Here is a 19023-nt window from a genome sequence, read left to right on the forward strand (position 1 = left end):
TTCCTCTATATCATTGACTGCACTTCAAGTGACCCAACTGTTAAACTCCTGAAATTTGCAGATCATACTATGCTCATCTGTCTCATCCAAGGTGGTGATGAGTCTGCATACCAGCAGGAGGTGAAGCAGCTGGTGATATGGTGCAGTCAGAACAGCATAGAGCTAAACACCCTCAAAACTGTGGAGACAGTAAAAACAGCAGAATAAATAATTGGTTCCCCCCTGCCCACCCCCCAGGACTTGTACCAAAAAAGAACCAGAAACCGGGCATGAAAATTCACTTCACACCCTGGACACAACCTCTTTCAGCTCCTCCCTTCTGGCAGGCATTATAGAGCTTTGTTTCAAATCAAATCAAATCAAATTTTATTTGTCACATACACATACATACAGAGTATGACATACAGTGAAATGCTTTGCCAAAACTGCCAGACACAGGAACAGTTTCTTTCCCCAGGCACCATCAGTCACCCTGATTAACAACTCACCATAATTATATTCCCTGCTGCATATCTATAAATACTGCATTATCAAAACTATGTCATCACATCATCCGTATACATTACACACACTACTGCTGCTGTATATTGTACAAAAAGCATAATATTGCACAATACTGTTATTTGCACTACCATGCACTTCTCACACTTTATGTACATAACTGATCTGTCATATATTCTGTATTCATATTTAATACTCATACTGTCTATATTGTATCTCATCTGTATTGTCTTGTATAGCCTGTATTGTCTTGTCTTGTATAGTATAGTGTTATTTATGTCTGTATTGTCTTGTATAATGTTATTTATGTCTGTACTTTTAAGAGTCACAAGCAGCTGGAACCAAATTCCTTGTGGGTGTCAACACACTTGGCCTGATAATAAACCTGATTCTGAAAGCGCAAATATACGACACTTTAAGGTAACCGTGTCGCTGTTGCCTTGCGTTTTCCGCCTGTATTTCGACCACCTCAAGCTATGACGCTATCCTGCTTCTACGTTATAATCGGCTTGTAGTTTGTTATTGCAAATCATCCGACCAATTACGGCTCAGAAGGCGGGACTTTTCTGAATTAGGGTGGGGAAAAGAAATCAGGCAGTACTGGACCTGTGCACTGGGTGGCGCTGAAAGCTACAGTTCATTGAGCGAAACGGAAAGAGAAAAGGGAGTAAGCAGAGCTGTCACATAGCGCCTTGTATTTTGAGTTGGAGTGTTGCGGTCTGGGAGCAAAAGCGAGACGGGACAAGTGCGCGAAAAAAAGGCAGATTTATCCAGAGGACATGGCGGACGCTAGCGAGGTTTTGATGTCGGTGTTGTCTACAATCCGGGTGCCGAGGCCCGGAGACCGCGTTCATAAAGACGAGTGCGCGCTGTCATTCGCGTCTCCGGTGGGCTTTTTTTTTTTAACCACACACACACTACAATCCACATTACTGTCTAATTTATCACGTATTCTGCTTTTTGATGAGCTGTTTGTTTCCGTTAAGCCGTTAGATCTGATCCACTGTTTTTAGCCTTGCTGCTAACGATGCTGACTTTCGCAAGTTAGCACAATGGCTAGTTGTGTTAGCCAGCTTCATTCAGAAGTTTCCCTACAGCGTTGATTTACTTCAAAACAAAGCTGATTTAAATCTCAGTTACCAGACATAACAATCTATATTACGTCACTGATGTTTACATAATAAACACGACAGAATTTACGTAACCAGATATCCTTTATAAGTACCACAATAGCTAGCTAACATTACTAGCTGTATTAGCTACCTAGCTAGCAAGCTAAGTTCGCTGAGTAATGATCGGGCATCACGACTGTGTCCGAAATGCTGCCTTACTCCCGAGTCCATACTAACAGCCAAGCGCTTTAAACACAAGCCCATTGTGTTCATTTACACGTTGTTTAATGGTAAAGCGTGTCGCCAACACGAACAGCTAGAGTTCATTTAAAGCGAATTCTTTAAATCTATGTGCTTTGTAGCTAGACAGATTGCAGCATGTGACACTTTTCAACAGCATCTCTTGTCCTTGCTGTTCAGGAGAGCGAGGGAGGTCTGTACGTCTGCATGAACTCCTTCCTTGGCTTTGGGAGTCGCTTTGTGGAGCGGCATCACGCGCGCTCCGGCCAGAGAGCTTACCTGCACATCAAGCGCACGCGCAAGCCGCACACCCAGGTAACCTGCATCACATTACTTTAAGAGGTTATATGGAAGCTCAGCACACTTCCCAATACTATAAAAACTCCTTTGTTTTCCCCCCTTCCCGTGTAATATAATGCATTCCTTCTTTTAAAGGAAAAGTTTTGCACGGTCACAAAGGAACACAAATCCAGATGTAGCTGTAGATCCCTAATAAGCAACCCAGAGGAGACACCGGCAACTAAAGACCGCTTTGAGATCTAACTTTGAGCTTGGGTGCATAGTAGGATTAGAAATTATTAGTCTTCATGTGTATCAAGTGTGGAAAAAGGATATTCATAAGAGTCTTTATGATTATCACATCAGTTCTTAGATATCTGTTGTACACGGGGGATGTGGTAGCCTAGTGTTTAAGGTGTTGGATTACTGATCAGAAGGTCATGAGTTCAAATCTCAGGTCCAGCAAGCTGCCACTGCTGGGCCCATGAACAAGGCCCCTAACCCTCAATTTTTTAGTTGTATAAATTGAAATCAATTGTAAGTCACTCTGGATATGAGTGTTTGCTAAATGACTGAAATGTACAAAGTCAACTGAATTAAAAGTGAGACTTGAGCATGAACTGTTTTAAGGGATGTGATGTGATGTTATAGGACCGTACACATAAGTCCAACTAGTGATTAATCATTAGCACATTTCGGTGACTTCAAGTATGCATTATATGACTGCAGGTGTATGTGCTGTTTTGGGAGGTTCGCTGGTGGAGCAGATTATAACTGAGCACAGTGGTCGTCCTCCTCCTCATCTATACCTTGTTTACATCGACGAAGTACAAAAATGTGATGCACAGTTCCTCAAATTCTCAAGTCATTAAGGGTGCATGGATTTAAATGCTGACTGTTAGCAGTGTTTCCCACAAATCTAAAATATACTTGGGAAGGTCAGAGGAACATTAGGATACATGGTATGCAGATATTAGATATCATAGACTAACAGTACTTATGGAAGATCAGTATTTGCCCCTTGCTCATCATAATAATGGGAATGGCATTCAAATGGTAAGAGTCTGACTGTGAAGCCGATGCAGTGCTACATGATTAAAATGTTTGCTATCTTGGATCGTTCTGCATGTGTCTATATATTTAGATATCCACTTAATAACACACCTCTTTGCCACGTTGCATAATGACGGCTCATCTAATTGGCTTTGAAAATTTTAGTGTAAACTGACTGAAATTTGAGTGAAGTTTTTTAGCAAATCGCCAAAGGCATCAAATCCAAGCAGTGTGCGCTGCCTGTAGGAAAAGCAGCACCACTCTCTCTGCTGTTGGATCATTTGTCTTCTTCCAAACACTGACAACTCTCTCCCGTATCTCTTAGGGCAGTGGTCCCCAACCTTTTTTTCCCCGCGGACCAGTCAATGTTTGATCATTTTACCACGGCCCGCTGGGGGTGGGGGGTGGCGGCTATACAATTAAATTAAAATGAATTTTTGTATTTAAACATGCCTTTTTAACTAACTACAACACTAAATCTCTATTTATATTCTGCCATGACTTTAATCCAGAACACCGGCAGAGTTTCTAACTTTCTAACGATGTCTGTTTCGTGCTCATTTTTGCTAATTTGTGGGTTAAATTTGAGCAAACACAATATACCCGTACACCAAGCACTGTTAAACATGAGAAAGTACCGGTGAACGAGGGAAGAGCGATACACACCTTCTCTCCACCAAAGCTACAACACCACTGCCGCTTGCAGCGGCTCAGCTCCAGACGTCACCTAAACCCGGCCCGATATCATGATATTTTGCGCATGCGCGGTATTGGTGCGGCTTTAGGTGACGTCTCTCAGCTCCCGCTTAACCTCTCGTCCATGGAAAGTCGCACAAACCCGAGAGAAATACACCACAGTAAATAAAATGGAAATAATTTTGTGTTCCGGGGGTTGGGGACCACTGTCTTAGGGCACCTGTGTCTGACAAAGAAGTTTATTTTCATGCATGACTATTTCTAGAATCATTTTGGAGTTATCGTCAGTTATCTTTTTCAGTATATATCTCACCACAGTATGTGGCTTTTGTTCTTATGGACATCTGTTATTCTGGGATTCTATTTTTTTGTTCTAACAGTTACGGACATGACCAATCCGGATCGAGATCCAGTTCGTCTCAAATAAGAACTCCCTTTTTTTTATAAGATGCCTCTTGCACACTGAGCAGGCTGTGATCAAAGTGAAATTTTGGTGAATTGTTTGAGAGTAGTTCAGTCGAAAGCATGTTCATATTGGCACTCCAAATCACAGGCAACATGAGAAGTTAATTGAATTTGTTTGTTTAATTTTTAAATGAGATAACGTATTGAAACTGTACTCATGTACTGCCTTGTCCTCTTGTACTCTTTCCCCTGACCCTAAGCATGTGCATGAGCACTTCTTTGAACCCCAACGTGTGATGGCACAAAACCACAGGAAGCACACTTGAACTTCCTTTGACTTTGTATGTTTATAAAACCTGTCCTCTTTTTCATGTGTCGTTCTTAGATGTATCCTTGATGTGAATGAAAAGCTGCTAATGCGTGCATGTTTTTCAGAACGAGGATGACGGCAGTACTGGGTCAGGAGATCCTCCTAAAAAGAAACCCACTCGCCTGGCCATAGGTAAGCCCCGACTTGACTTGCGTTCGAGATGGCCATTTCTTTTTAGGATCTAGGATATGATTTTGGTTCCGGGGAAAACTATTTAGCATTGCAGCGTGATGCAGAAGTGCTGGCTCTAGGCTGAGGCAATTGATTCACTTCCAGCACCAAAATGCTGACAGTTTGAAATCCATAACTGCGCCAGCCAAGGGCATGAGAATGTTATTATAACCACCAAGACATTACACACTGTAGACATTTTGGTGGGCATTTCAGTTCAATTTATTTGTATAGTGCTTTTGTCAATTCACATAATCTCAAAGCAGCTTTACAGAAGCATAGAAATAAAATAAAAATGTTAAAGTTTAAAATTAAGTAACTATTTATCTCTAACATCTATCATCTATCTAACAGAGTTCAAAGTTGTTTTTGCTATTTTTTCCCTGTAAGATAAACACAAATAAGCAACGTTGTTGTTTCGTCGCTCACTCGCTCGCTCGCTCGCTCACTCTATCTATCTATCTATCTATCTATCTATCTATCTATCTATCTATCTATCTATCTATCTATCTATCTATCACATTCTCAACAAAGATCAGATCATTAACTCACAAAATGGATGAATTGCAGCTACAAATCTTCTTGTTTGTGATTGCTGTATTATGATGATAACCTGGCTGCACACGCCAATTCCCGACGCTGCAGTTTAACTAACGAGATGCACTATCCACCAAACAGGACTGAAACAAAGACCTGGGCAAGAGCAAAGGAGGGGGGCTTTGCATTTTTCTGCATAATGATTGGTGTAATAACAGCAATATCATAGACACTTACTGCTCGCCTGACTTGGAAGCGCTGTATGTTGTATGTAGACCGTTTTGTTTACCAAGAGAGCTAACAGCAGTAGTAATGACTGCTGTGTATATTCCACCATATGCTAACACCAGTGCAGCTCTCACTCAGTTACATAATACTGTAAATAAACACCAACAGAATCATCCGGACGGAGTGCGTGAGATTTTTAACCAGACGTGTCTGAAACCTAAATTCACCCAATATGTTAAGTTTGTCACCAGAGGCATAAATACACTGGATCATGTGTATTTCAACATAAAGAATGCCTACAGAGCTACACCCCTCCTCCACCGGTTATAATCAGATCACTCTTCTCTGCTCCTTCTAACGGCATACAGCCCACTTAAGAGAAAAACTGAGGACCATCTCGCAGATCTAAGATGACTGGCAGGGAATTCATAGCATCACCAACTACAAGAAAAATAACCACAGCAATGTATACACTGACGCTTCACTGGCCGAGGAACTTAACCATTTCTTTGCCTGCTTTTAAGCAAAGTTAATCAACCCCAATCATTTCAGCACCTACCATTTCATCCCACAGAAGTATCAGGTGAGACAGATGCTCAAAACCGTGTACACGAGGAAGGCTGCTGGTCCGGATGGAGTATCTGGCAAAGTACTCAAAGCCTGTGCCGACCAGCTCATTGGGGTCTTTACAAACACCTTTAGCCTCTCATTGACATCAGCCATTATACCACCCTGTGTAAAATCTCCTACCATCAGTGTTCCTAAATAAGGTGCCATCAACAGCCTGAATGACTACAGACCGATCACACCAATAATTATGAAGTGCTTTGAGAGTCTGGTCTCACAGCACAGCAAATCCAGCCTTCCCTCCACCTTCAACCCATAAAAGTTTGCTCACACAGCAAATAGTTCTATTGAGGATGTCATCACCGTAGCCCTCCACACTGCAATGGGTGACCCCGAACAACAAGGAACCTTTATAAAAGAATGCTTTTCATCGATTTCGGCTTGAAATTCAATACAATTATCCCAGACATCCTAGTGAGCAAACTGACTGAGCTGGGCCTCTCTCTTTCCATGAGTACCTGGATAAGAGTTTCTCACAAACCGCCTCTCCTCCACTATCACACTGAGCACCGGCTCTCCACAAGGCTGCATACTGACTCCTTTATTCTACTCCCCTCCCACTCATTCTACAGTCATTCATTCACTTCATACTACAGTGATTGGACTCCTCTCAGGATATGATGAATCAGCCTACAGAGATGAAGTCCAGAAACTTGAGGGACGGTTCTTTGATAACAACCTATCTCTAAAACAAAAGAGCTCATTCTGGACTTCAGGAAGCACAGTGCTGAGTCAGCCCCACTTTACACCAACGCGGACTGTGTGGAGAGGGTCCACACCTTCAAATTTCCTGGGAGACCACATATCCAATGACCCTTTCTTGGTCTGCTAACACCTCAGCAACAATCAAAAAGGCATCGCAATGGCTGCATTTGATCAAAGTGCTCAGGACAAACAGACTAGAGTGTAAGCCGATGGTGTCCTTTTACCGTTCTACCATTGAAAGCGTGTTTGTGTACTGCATTTCAGCGTTGTACTCCAGTTGCACCGCAGCAGACAACAGAGCGCTCCAAAGAATAATCAACACAGCTCAAAAGCTCACTACCCTGCCTGGAAAGCATTGCTTGCTCACGCTGTCACTCACAGGCCAAAAAAGAAAATCAAGGACTCCGTTATCGCACCCAGGACATCACCGGACATAATCGTCTGCCCTCAGACATGTGGTACAGATCCCTAAGATACAGGGTTTCAGTCACTATCAGGATTGTACTAATCTGCACTAATGTACACTTGAGCATAAACAACGTTCAATTCTAGATGTGCAATGCTGAATGTCAATGTGCAATAATATCTTAATATCACTTAGCCTCTATAGTTATTTATTCCTTTTCAATGTGAACTTGCACAAAAACTTGTATCTATGTAAATACTTGTAAAATTGTAGTGCCTTGTTTGTGGTTACACATGAAGGTTAAATAGGAGTACAATTAAGGTTTTATAAGGTCAATCAGTTTTTTTGAGAAACACAGATGATCTGGTCAGAATTGTTTACCAAGATCATAGATCTATAGACCCAACATGACTTGTGTCAACAGTCCAGGTTGGTGGATGAAGTGTAAGGTTGTTTCTTGCCACACTTTAGGTTGTTAATACTAATCAGTCATCACCTGAATGTACGAGACTATTTGAGTATTGTTGCTGATCATGTGGAGAATTTACCATCTTTTGATGACCACGTTCATCACGATAAAGCACCATGTCACAAAGTAAAAATCATCTCAAACTGGTCTCATGAATATCATCATGAGCTCAGTGATCAGTCACCTTCCCAGTCACCTTATCAGAATCTAGTAGGTCACATTTTGGGATGTGGAATAACAGGAGAATCACAGCATTAAAGTACGGCTGAAAAATCCGCAGGAGCTGGGTGATGTTATCATGTCAACATGGAGACGAATATCAGAAGAATGTTTTCGAAATCTCGTCTTATCCATGCCAGGAAGAACATGGGAGCGAAGGGAAGCCCAAACACGTATCAGTGCTGTGTTCCTAATAAAGTTCTCAGTGAGACATCGAGATCTGTATAGGAGAGAATCTCATCCATGTAGCTCATCACACACAATGCCATTACATATAGTACATTTGATTTATTTTTAGTTTCCCGATTAGGCTTTGGCATTGTTTCTTTTTCTTTAGGAGTCAGGAGTAAAGTTTGGTTATCTTTAAATGATGCTCACATTCTGTATAACGGTGTGTTTCAGGGATTGAGGGAGGATTCGACGTGGAGCAGGAGCACTATGAGGAAGAAGTCAAGGTTGTCCTTTTCCCAGACAGACAGGAAGTCACCTCAGAGGACCTGACCACTATGCCAGATGTAGTGAGAGAGCGAGTAAGATTAGGATCGTTTTTATTTGGTTTTACATGTGTTTAAAAAAAACAAAAAAAAAAAACAACATAAAAAGCTGATGTCTTTCATGTGCTTCTTTCTTAAAAAGCAGACATTCAATAACAGTCATTACTGTCTCTTCAGTACTGAAGTATTTAATTATTAAGCTTTTATTAGTTCTACATTAAACATGAATTTAATTAGTGCATTAATTCTGAATCTATTCCTAAAGGTATTGCCTTTAGTGTAGTGTTTTTTTTTTAGTTTTTTGGTAATGCTGTCATCAGGACATTTTAATAGTTTGAAGTTAATTGTATTATGAGTTTTAATTACATTTTTAAAGACAGTTATTATAATACGTAGTGGATATACTGAAACTTTAATGTCTAACTGAGCCAGTACTGTTTATAGCAGACAGAAATAACAGTGGTGTTCATCTTAGTTACAGTATTGTGTGTGTGTGTGTGTGTGTGTGTGTGTTTGTGACAGGTGTCCCTGTCGATGGCGGGGTTGCTCGCTGCAGACTCAGTATCACAAGCCCTGCAGGTAGAGCAGTGGGACGGAGAAGTGAGGCAGGAGTCCAAACATGCAGCTGAACTTAAGCAACTCGACAATGGAGTAAAAATTCCTCCTAGGTACACACATGGTCTCATAAAAACCCACATGGCCACACACACACACACTCACTCACACCACATGCTCTCACTATATAGGTGCTATATAAATGCACATTGACCGGAAATTCACTTCAGTTTTTTACACCAATATTTGTTTAGGTGTTTTGACCGTATATGATTAAATAGATTTTTTTTTTGGTCATATACATGCTCTAACGGTGTGTTACTCTACTCTTCTTTGACCGGTCAGTGGGTGGAAGTGTGAGGTGTGTGACCTGCAGGAGAACCTGTGGCTGAACTTGACAGATGGCAAAGTGCTGTGTGGGCGTAGAAACTTCGATGGCTCAGGTGGAAATAACCACGCTTTTCAGCACTTCCAGGAGACAGGCTACCCACTGGCTGTCAAACTGGGCACCATCACCCCTGACGGAGCTGGTAAATCTCCATACTGCACAACCTCTGTGAAATGAGGAATATAAAAACATAATATATTTGACAAATGTTTGAACAACGCTGTAGAAAAGCAAACCTAGTGTTCGGACATATTTTATTAAGTTATGACCTACACATGAAGGAGTTTTCTGTGATGTACAACATTGGAGACTGAAATTGCACTGTGTTGCTTTTTACATCCAAAACTGAAGAACAAAACCATCACACTGTTGTTCATATATTCCTTGAGCTCAGTAATAAAAACAATGAGCAAGGGAAAGCTTTGTAAGATAGTGTCTGAGATCTGGGTGTTAATTAAATGACCTATCTGTATGTATTTGTCATATTTAGACTTTTATTATGTTTTACTAGTGATTCCCTAAAGTATAACGATGAAGAGATTAAAGAATAGCAGAGTTTTACTGAAGAAACAGTGAGTTACTCACATTGCTAAATTGTCATATATAACTATATATGTGTATATTTTTATATATATAACTTTATATATTTATTTCTTCATCCCGTATCTACTTATCTATTATTTTACTTTTATTCTCTCCAAATTCAGTGTATACTTATTAAAGTTATTTCTACTTTGTACTAATTGCTTAAACTTTTCACTTCATTTAAATGTCTCCGCCAACTACTGTGTGTGGCAGAGTGTGAGATCAGCTTTGAGACAAAACATTGGCCTCTGGTTAACATTGCACTTTAGGTTTTTTATTAGAATCTGAGTCAGAGTGAATTGTAGCACCTTTCTAAAAGACACATGATGATGCTTTGTATTCGCTGTGTGTGTTGAATTGAGTATAATAAACCGTTTTTCTTTCAGATGTTTACTCATATGATGAGGATGACATGGTTTTGGACTCAAAACTGGCAGAGCATCTGAGTCACTTTGGTATCGATATGATGACCATGGAGAAGGTGAGCCATTAATGAGTGCTTTGTTTATATGATACATTTCCGAGTTATCAGTGATCAAATTCTGTATGCGTGGGCTATTATGAAGATGTTTTTAGATTGTGTTTAGTTGTGCAAAAAGAGGTTGATTCCTCCCTGCTTTTGTGTCTGTCCATTGCAGACAGAACGCACTATGACTGAATTGGAGATTGCAGCAAACCAGCGTGTGGGAGAGTGGGAAGTGATCCAGGAGTCCGGCACCACACTGAGGCCTCTCTGGGGATCTGGGCTCACGGGTATGAAGAACCTGGGCAACAGTTGCTACCTCAACTCAGTCATGCAAGTGCTCTTCACCATCCCTGACTTCCAGGAAAAGTCAGTAACCTGTTATTTCATTCACCTGTAAAACTGTGTCATTCTCGTATATTGTACGTCTGCTTAGAAATAGAAATGAAACGTTTACCACTAAACGAATTCTGAATACAGTCCCAATCTATATTACGAACAAGTTCTAAATTCATAAAAAGCATCTTTAACACGTCTGAAGCTGGAAAACTCAACGATTGAGTTTGTGCCTCGATGCTTGCTTATCTATCTATCTATCTATCTATCTATCTATCTATCTATCTATCTATCTATCTATCTATCTATCTATCTATCTATCTATCTATCTATCTATCTATCTATCTATCTATCTATCTATCTATCTATCTATCTATCTATCTATCTATCTATCTATCTATCTATCTATCTATCTATCTATTGAAAGCAGTAAACTGTAATAACATTGAAGCTGATTTTAAACTATAAACACTAACCTCACTTATGCCCTGCTGCTTAAAGGTGGGGTCTCCGATTTTTGAGAAATGCTTCAGAAAACTGAGTCGGGCCGAATAATAAACAAAAATCAAAACAAACGTGTAGCCAATGAGCAGGAAGGGGCGGGGCTTGTCAATATGCGGCGGAGAGCATGTTCAGTGCGCATGTGTGACATTAGCAGAAAGCGGTTTTAACATTCACATGGAGGATAAAAACAAAGAAAGGAAGCGAAGGAAGGCTTATGATAAGGCAATAAGTAGGACGTGTTCATATAGGATCAGCTTTCCAGCGCTGGAGAGAACTGGAGGAGCAGGAAGTTGGCCGCATATTCACAGATTGGAGTTTCCCTAGTCAATAACTAATGAGCTAAATTCTGTTATTACACAAATAACACCTCTTTTCTATCGTAGTAATGTAGAGAGGCAGCTACAACCATGTTTTCTGTAGTAAGCTCAGGAGTTATTGACTCGGGAAATTCAACTTTACTTCAAATGCCGAGGCGCTGTTTCCTCCTCGATAGGTGAGTAACGTTGGTTTTGCTTTGTTACACAGAACTAATATATGCTGTCCTTTGCATGATTATGCTTGTGCGTCATTTTTGCTTGTTTGTTTATCTGCAATCGTATTGTTTTTCCCTTCAGCTATGATAGACACATTTCTTTCCGTTATTTGCCTGGGTTACGTATGTATGTGTGGGCGGAGCTATCAATACAGGAGTGGGACCCATTTGGGTTAGGGGCGTGTTTGTTTTGGTGATTTCAAATGTCGGCATTGGCTTTCAAAAATCGGAGACTCTGCCTTTAAACAAATGTTTACCAGTAAACCATTTTAACCAGCTGAATGTGGAAAACGCATTAGCATGCACAAAACAATCTGTTGATGCAATTTCCATGCCTCTAGATATACATGTCAGATACACCCACATTTGACTTCCAATTATTGTAAAAGCATTGCACAAACATTCCGCTTTGTCGTTCCTACACTGTTTTTCCGCCTGCCGTCAGCTTTTTTACTAAGGAGAAATCGTTTCCACTCATTACATGAACTGATACGGCCGCAGATTTGTTACCGGGTGGAAAGTTTGAAATTTAGTAGCATTTAATCGTAATTCAATTGCCGAATACTAACTGTGGAGAATGGGCTTTATAGTGTTTCCCTTTAACTTACTTTAATAGGTATGTGTCCAACATTGACAAGATCCTGGACGACGCCTCAGGTGATCCCAGTCAAGACTTTAAAACACAAGTGTGAGTATTTTCTAAATCTTGCAATAGCTGCATGCACATCTTTTATTTACTGTAAGACTTCAATTCACCAGCAGAGGTCGCAGGAGTGTCAAGTAGCAGGAGAGCAAACTGAAGGACAAATGAACTTTTGCTTGATTTGTATTCAAACCTGCAAATAACTTTAAAGGCTGAATGTTTTTGGTCAGAATTCTTTCTTCTTCTTCGTGTTTTCTTACATTTTTTTTCCTCTCTGGCTGGCAGAGCAAAACTGGGCTATGGTTTGCTCTCGGGAGAATACTCTAAACCTGCTCCAGACCCAGGTGATGACCCCAGCGCGTCCTCTGAACCCAGGGTAGGACCACATATGCTTGCATGCATCATGTTCGTCTTTGATGAGATCTTGCATTTCTTTTGCAAATTCGTGTTTCATATTGTATTATGAACACGAAATTAAACCGTATTCCCTTTAGCACAGTGAGATCGGTATCTCAAATCACACTGTGATTTCAAATCAAATCATTTTCCATAACTGCATCTCCAAAAAAAAAAAATTGTGGGAACATATAAATAAATATAAATAAATTTCTAGAAGAATATAGACATTTTCTCAGCACTGGGACTCTTCAACTGAATGGTGATTATGGCAGAAAATGAAAGTAGTTTGTGACCCCTGTTTGTCATAAACAATGTTTAATTTTTTTTTCTTTTGACTCACCTTTGTATAACAGCACAGACTATTGTGTTATTTGTTACTTAACTAACAGCCTCTGATGATCTGCTTCCAGGGAGATCAGGTTGGCATTGCGCCACGCATGTTCAAAGCCCTCGTCGGACGAGGCCACCCTGAATTTTCCACAAATCGGCAACAAGACGCACAGGAGTTTTTTCTTTACTTCATAAACATGGTGGAGGTAAGCAACATCTCTTCTCCATCCCCTTGTCTCTCCCCTGTTTCTTTTGTTTATACCCACTCTCCATCCCTCTCACAGAGGAACTGTCGGTCAGGGCCAAACCCATCTGAAGCATTCCGCTTCCTGGTGGAGGAAAGGATCGTGTGCCAGCAGTCTCAGAAGGCCAAATATACCCAAAGAGTAGACTACATAGTTCAGCTGCCTGTGCCTATGGACCAGGCCACCAACACAGGTCAGAGGATCCTGGAAATTGTTGTTCATTGATAACTATTTTGGAACTGCTACTTAACACACTATTGACTTCTTACAATATTCTTATGTATGTTGGATACTGGAACAGGAAGTGATAACTAGTGATAGGAATGTAATCATTCTAAATAAAATCACTATAGTCCTATTTACTGCCTGTTCAGACCTTTTATGTGCATGTCAGATTGCATACGGTTTGACAGAAACAACCTCTCGACACTGATGACTTGCTAGAAAACGTGTAGGAGTCAGTGAGCAGAGCAATTTTTATTTTTAATTGAACAACTTTTTTTTTTATTATTATTATTAATAAAAAAATAACTTAATAGTGTACTGAGTCAGATACTCCCATCTTAACCTTATTTTTCTGTTACTGTTTGTAACTCAGCCTTTCTTTCTGTTTTTGTTTTCGCCGTCATCAGAGGAGTTACAGGAGGCCGAGCATCTGCGGGAGGAGGCAGAAGCATCTGGAAACCCCCCTCCTGCTGCTCCTCGTGCTCAAATCCCATTCTCAGCCTGCATGAATGCTCTTAGTGAACCAGAGACACTCACTGACTTCTGGAGCTCTGCGGTGCAGGGCAAGACCTCTGCTACCAAGTAAGTCATTTTGACAGTTTCTGTCTTCCTCCTTGACTCTGCACTGTGCTCGTCACATACACTATATTGCCAAAGGTTTTGGGGAAACTCCTCCAAATCATTGAATTCAGTACATGCAGATTGCTTCTACAACATTTACAGTACATGCAGATTGCTTCTACAACATTTGTGATAGGTTGCTACTTGTGCAGTAAGTCCATTCGTGAACTTTCCTCACTACTAAATATTCCACAGCCAACTCTTAGTGTCATTATAACAAAGTGGAAGCAATTGGGAACAACAGCAACTCAGCCACGAAATCGTAGGCCACGTAAATTCACAGAGCGGGTCAGCACATGCTGAGGCTCACAGTGTACAGAAGTCGCCACCTTTCTACAGAGTCAATAGCTACAGAACTTTTAACTTTGTGTGGCCTTCAGATTAGCTCAAAAACAGTGCAGAGAGAGCTTCATGGAATAGGTATCCATAGCCGATCATCTTCTTGTCCAACATCAGTGCATGACCTCACAAATGCGCTTCTAGTGGAAGACGGTCAGAAATTCCCATAAACTCCTAAAGCTTGTGGAAAGCCTTCACAGAAGTGTTAAAGTGAAGGGTGAGCCAACTCCATATTAAACCCTATGCATTATGAAGGGAATGTCGTTAAAGTTCATGTGCATGTCAAATCTTTGGCAATAAATTGTGAACACAGGTGAATTTAGACTAAGGACTGAACTTCTCTTGCCTTTTCTGGATTTCAGGACCACACGCTTTGCTTCATTCCCTGACTACCTTGTCATCCAAATCAAGAAATTTACTTTCGGCCTGGACTGGGTCCCTAAAAAACTGGGTAAATATTCAATCTGCTTTATTTATGATGTGCCCCGCTTATGTGCTTAGAGTTTTAATTTTTTTTTTTATAAATATACCGTTGCTGTTATTTTTAGTTTATTCTTGTTTCTAAAATGTAAAATGATGAAGGGATGAAGGAAGGGGACACCTTTTATCTGGGTCTTGTTTTGGACATCAAATGCAAAAATGACTGTTCAAATCACCAAATTTTTTATTTTTTTTTTTTAGTCTAATGTAGTTTATGGATAGTGACTGTCGTATGTTTATAAATTAGAAACAGAGTAACATATGCATCCTTTTGAAACCCGTCTCAAACGACATTCATGCTTTATTCCTCGCGTTATTCATCCCTAGATGTTAGCATCGACGTTCCTGATACACTGGATCTGAGCGACCTCCGGGGAACTGGACCGCAGCCGGGGGAGGAGCTTCTTCCAGAGGTGGCCCCGCCCCCTCTCATGACCCCTGACGTGGAGGTCAAAGGTATCCTGGGTTACCATGGCAACGAGGAAGAGGACTCTCTCTATTCCCCACTGCTGTGTCAGTCTGTCTGTCTCTTTCTCTTTCTTCCTTATTCATCTGTCCATCTCTGACACTTTTTTCCCAACTGTTTTTCATCCTTTGCTTACTACTTCTTATTTTACTGTATGTTGCGTGTTTGCATGTAAGGTTTATGCCTGAATTTGTAATCAGGGACAAATTTGGATATGGAAAAAAGATATTTGGAAAAATATTATTGTTTAATTATAATTTAGCATCCAAGAAATTTCATTCAGTGTTCATTTGTGACTTTTATTATATTTTTTTGCTAGTTTGTTTTGGTTTGCCATACACCTAGCCTTATTTTTATAAAGATTTTTATGTCAGTGAAGTATTGACTCATTTGCCAAGCCTTTATTATTTAATCGCAGCTCATATGTAGTTATCTGATGTATCTGAGTTATCAAGTCTCTTTAGGAAATTCTGTCTCTGTGCCTCAGCTCCAGTGTTGGATGAGTCCACGGTGTCTCAGCTGTGTGAGATGGGCTTTCCTCTGGAAGCCTGCAAGAAGGCTGTGTATTATACCGGGAACACGGGCATCGATGCCGCCATGAACTGGGTAATGGGGCATATGGATGATGCAGGTAAATCTATCAATGTATCAGAAATTGCAAGCTGAAAACACCTCATTCCAGGTTCTATTAACCAGCCCCATTTCTCTGACTGGGTCCACATGTTTGATTGCAGATTTTGCCTCTCCGTTGGTGTTGCCTGGCTCTAGTTCTGCTCCTGGATCCACACCCACTGAAAGCTTGTCAGAGGAGCACCTGGCAACCATAGTCTCCATGGGATTTAGCCGGGATCAAGCCTCACGTGCTCTCAAAGCTACGGTGAGCACACTACATAGTGATTTATATCTTCACATTAATTACAGAACTGTTTCTAATTCTGGTGTCTGGAACAGTTCAGGACACAGTCATGGTTTATTTAACCTTCAGGAAAAACTCTTCACCTTCACACACAACTGCATATGCTGCCAGCTGAACTCGAGAAGGCGCAAATAAAAGAAATGTGTGAGAATAATAAACATGAATGTGGTGGATTTGTATCAGTCACTGCAACTTTTCTCCAAAGGTGTTAAAAATGAAATAAACTAAGCAAAGCTTGTCGACGTACAAGAAGGAACGAAAGGTTTGTGTTTGTTGTGCGGTTGAGGGCAGACACAGCTCCTTCTGTTTACCACAATTTACACTGTTGCCTGCATCTTTCAGCAAGATCTGTGTATGTGCAGAAGCTTTATACCTTTGATGAGTCCCAGTGCTGCACATACATGGGTGAAATAAAAGTTCTTTTGTAAACATGAAACTGCTATTGGCTACTGCTGTTTTTTTTTTTTTTTGAGTTCAGGTGTTTAAATGTACGTTACAGCAACATAAAGAGATTCCCTGGCTCAATGGGAGAGATCACGAGGAAGTTAAAGTAAATTTAATCTTACACAAATAGTCAGTTTCATTCAAGTTGTCTATATTTGTCTATATTTACGTATTTCTCTGTGATTTTAGGTTATTTTAGTTCTTATTAACCGTTCTTGCCATGAAGATAGCCTCAGTAGCTGACATGGCAGTAAATTATAGCATTATAACTAACTACACAAATAGTCATAAACTGATTCTATAATTCTCATGTAGTAATAACTTGCGCATGTTTTTTTTAATAAAAATGTATTTTTGGTTTTTGTAGTAAACGTGTCGTCAAAATCTTTGTGTGTAGAGTAACGTTCTCGAGCGAGCAGTAGACTGGATCTTCTCTCACCTGGATGATCTGGAGTCTATGGAAGTGTCTGAAGGTGGACGCTCAGAGGGCGCCAGTGAAGCCAGTCGAGAAGCGCCACCAGGACCCCGCGTTCGCGACGGACCAGGAAGTGAGTCGAATTTGTGTGTTTATACGGTGACGTTGAATAATAAGTAAAAATAGATACGTTTTCTTAGTTTTTAGTCATTATGTTTTGTGGTTTTTTCCCTCTTAAATACCACAATGGACTTGAAATGAAGCAATCAAGATGTTGTGGAAGTGAATACTTTCAGCTTTAATCCAAGGACAAATCATTTATAAATGAAATAGAAATTTTCTGAAACACTTCCGGGTCTCTGTTCTGTCCTGCAGAGTACGAGCTGTTTGCGTTCATCAGTCACATGGGCACGAGCACAATGTGTGGTCACTATGTCTGCCACATCAAAAAGGACCAACAGTGAGTAAATCACATTCATTTTAAAGTCTCCTACTGTCTTTAGGGAATAGTTTGATTATCTGCTCTCTTTTCTTTCACAGATGGGTAATCTTTAATGATCAGAAAGTCTGCGCCTCTGAGAAACCACCAAAAGACCTGGGTTACCTGTACTTTTACAGGAGAGTGGCGGAATAGAAGACTACATCATCTTCACACACACACACATGTTGTCTTAGCTGCTGAGCGATGCAGGGGGGCATACTAAAGCTTCTGAACTGACAGGTTTTTTTTGTTTGTTTGAGCAATTCGAGCACTTCTTCTGCTGATACTGCCCACAGCCAGCCAGGGGAGGGTCATGCTGGAGTGAGCAGTACTGCAGGACTTCTGATGACATAAGTCAACCCCTACAAAACATTCTCTCTCTCTCTCTCTCTCTCCTTCCCTCTCTCCTTCCCTCTTTCCCCTCCTCTGGTTCTGTAATGGTTATCCACAGTTACACAGTTGTTGCTTCTAGAGCCTGGCTTGGCTGTTCTCCCATGGGTTCCAAAAACAAGGTTTCTTCAGAGCATGGAGATCACTACATGACAATGAAATAAAAGGTACACACTGAAGATGACTTACATAAAAAATGAAACAAAATCAAGCTGGTTGTGCTGTCATGTGTTGCAAGGCTGATAGCCGAAGGGTTTTTTCTCCATTTTTGGGGAAATGAAATCATTTTGTTCTTTCCGCTTTGAAAAAAATAATTAAATAAAAGATGTGTCTCTTTTGCCAATGAGTCTGTCTACAGTTATTCAGTTCTTTAAATGAAAAATTCTTTACATTTTTATAGGGAGACATGAATAGTGAGTTTTTTTTTCTCACCTGTATGAAAAAATAAATTCTTTGTTGTAATTATTAAAGTTGAAAAAAAAAAAGGCTTAATTTTAATGCCTGCTTTATTCTGGTCAGGATTTTGTTTCTGTGAAGAAGTTGAGAAGACAGAATTTTAGGTTTCAAATAAATATTAAAATGTATTTTTTTTAAACAAATTCCAAAGTTTTATTATGGAGGTACAAAAAAGTATTGTTTACCTTAACAACTATGAAGTTTGTATCTGTTTTCTGTGAATCTGTAACATGCATTTCCTGTAGTATAGAGGGTTGGGTCTTTTTACGGTTATGTTGCACGTACGATCCGTTCATAA

The 19023-nt window shown here is 40.3% G+C and overlaps 1 protein-coding gene across 2 annotated transcripts; it reads left to right on the forward strand.

Annotated features, from left to right (window-relative positions):
• Nucleotides 1–1107: 1107 nt before the first annotated feature.
• Nucleotides 1108–18608, forward strand: usp5 (ubiquitin specific peptidase 5 (isopeptidase T)). 2 transcript variants are annotated; one of them, XM_027147929.2, is made up of 20 exons: nt 1108–1388; nt 2034–2168; nt 4722–4788; nt 8421–8548; nt 9035–9180; nt 9413–9597; nt 10427–10521; nt 10679–10872; nt 12492–12563; nt 12804–12894; nt 13328–13453; nt 13532–13685; nt 14125–14299; nt 15040–15128; nt 15485–15670; nt 16111–16254; nt 16358–16500; nt 17381–17531; nt 17774–17858; nt 17939–18608. In XM_027147929.2, the coding sequence occupies exons 1-20, from the start codon at nt 1281–1283 to the stop codon at nt 18030–18032; spliced, it is 2568 nt and encodes an 855-aa protein (XP_027003730.2). In that variant the 5' UTR covers nt 1108–1280; the 3' UTR covers nt 18033–18608. The 2 variants fall into 2 exon arrangements, with proteins under 2 accessions (XP_027003730.2, XP_027003731.2); XM_027147930.2 differs by having other exon boundaries at nt 15485–15613.
• Nucleotides 18609–19023: the final 415 nt, after the last annotated feature.

This window comes from Tachysurus fulvidraco, chromosome 3 (assembly GCF_022655615.1).
Source record: "Tachysurus fulvidraco isolate hzauxx_2018 chromosome 3, HZAU_PFXX_2.0, whole genome shotgun sequence".
NCBI classification, from domain to species: domain Eukaryota; kingdom Metazoa; phylum Chordata; class Actinopteri; order Siluriformes; family Bagridae; genus Tachysurus; species Tachysurus fulvidraco.

What these genes read in the sequence shown, in the direction of transcription:
- usp5 (XM_027147929.2), top strand. Translation starts at nt 1,281, where the DNA reads ATGGCGGACGCTAGCGAGGTTTTGATGTCGGTGTTGTCTACAATCCGG. An exon ending in CACGTGCTCTCAAAGCTACG is followed by an intron (nt 16,501 to 17,380) that starts GTGAGCACACTA and finishes CTTTGTGTGTAG; the next exon opens with AGTAACGTTCTCGAGCGAGC. An exon ending in CGTTCGCGACGGACCAGGAA is followed by an intron (nt 17,532 to 17,773) that starts GTGAGTCGAATT and finishes TCTGTCCTGCAG; the next exon opens with AGTACGAGCTGTTTGCGTTC.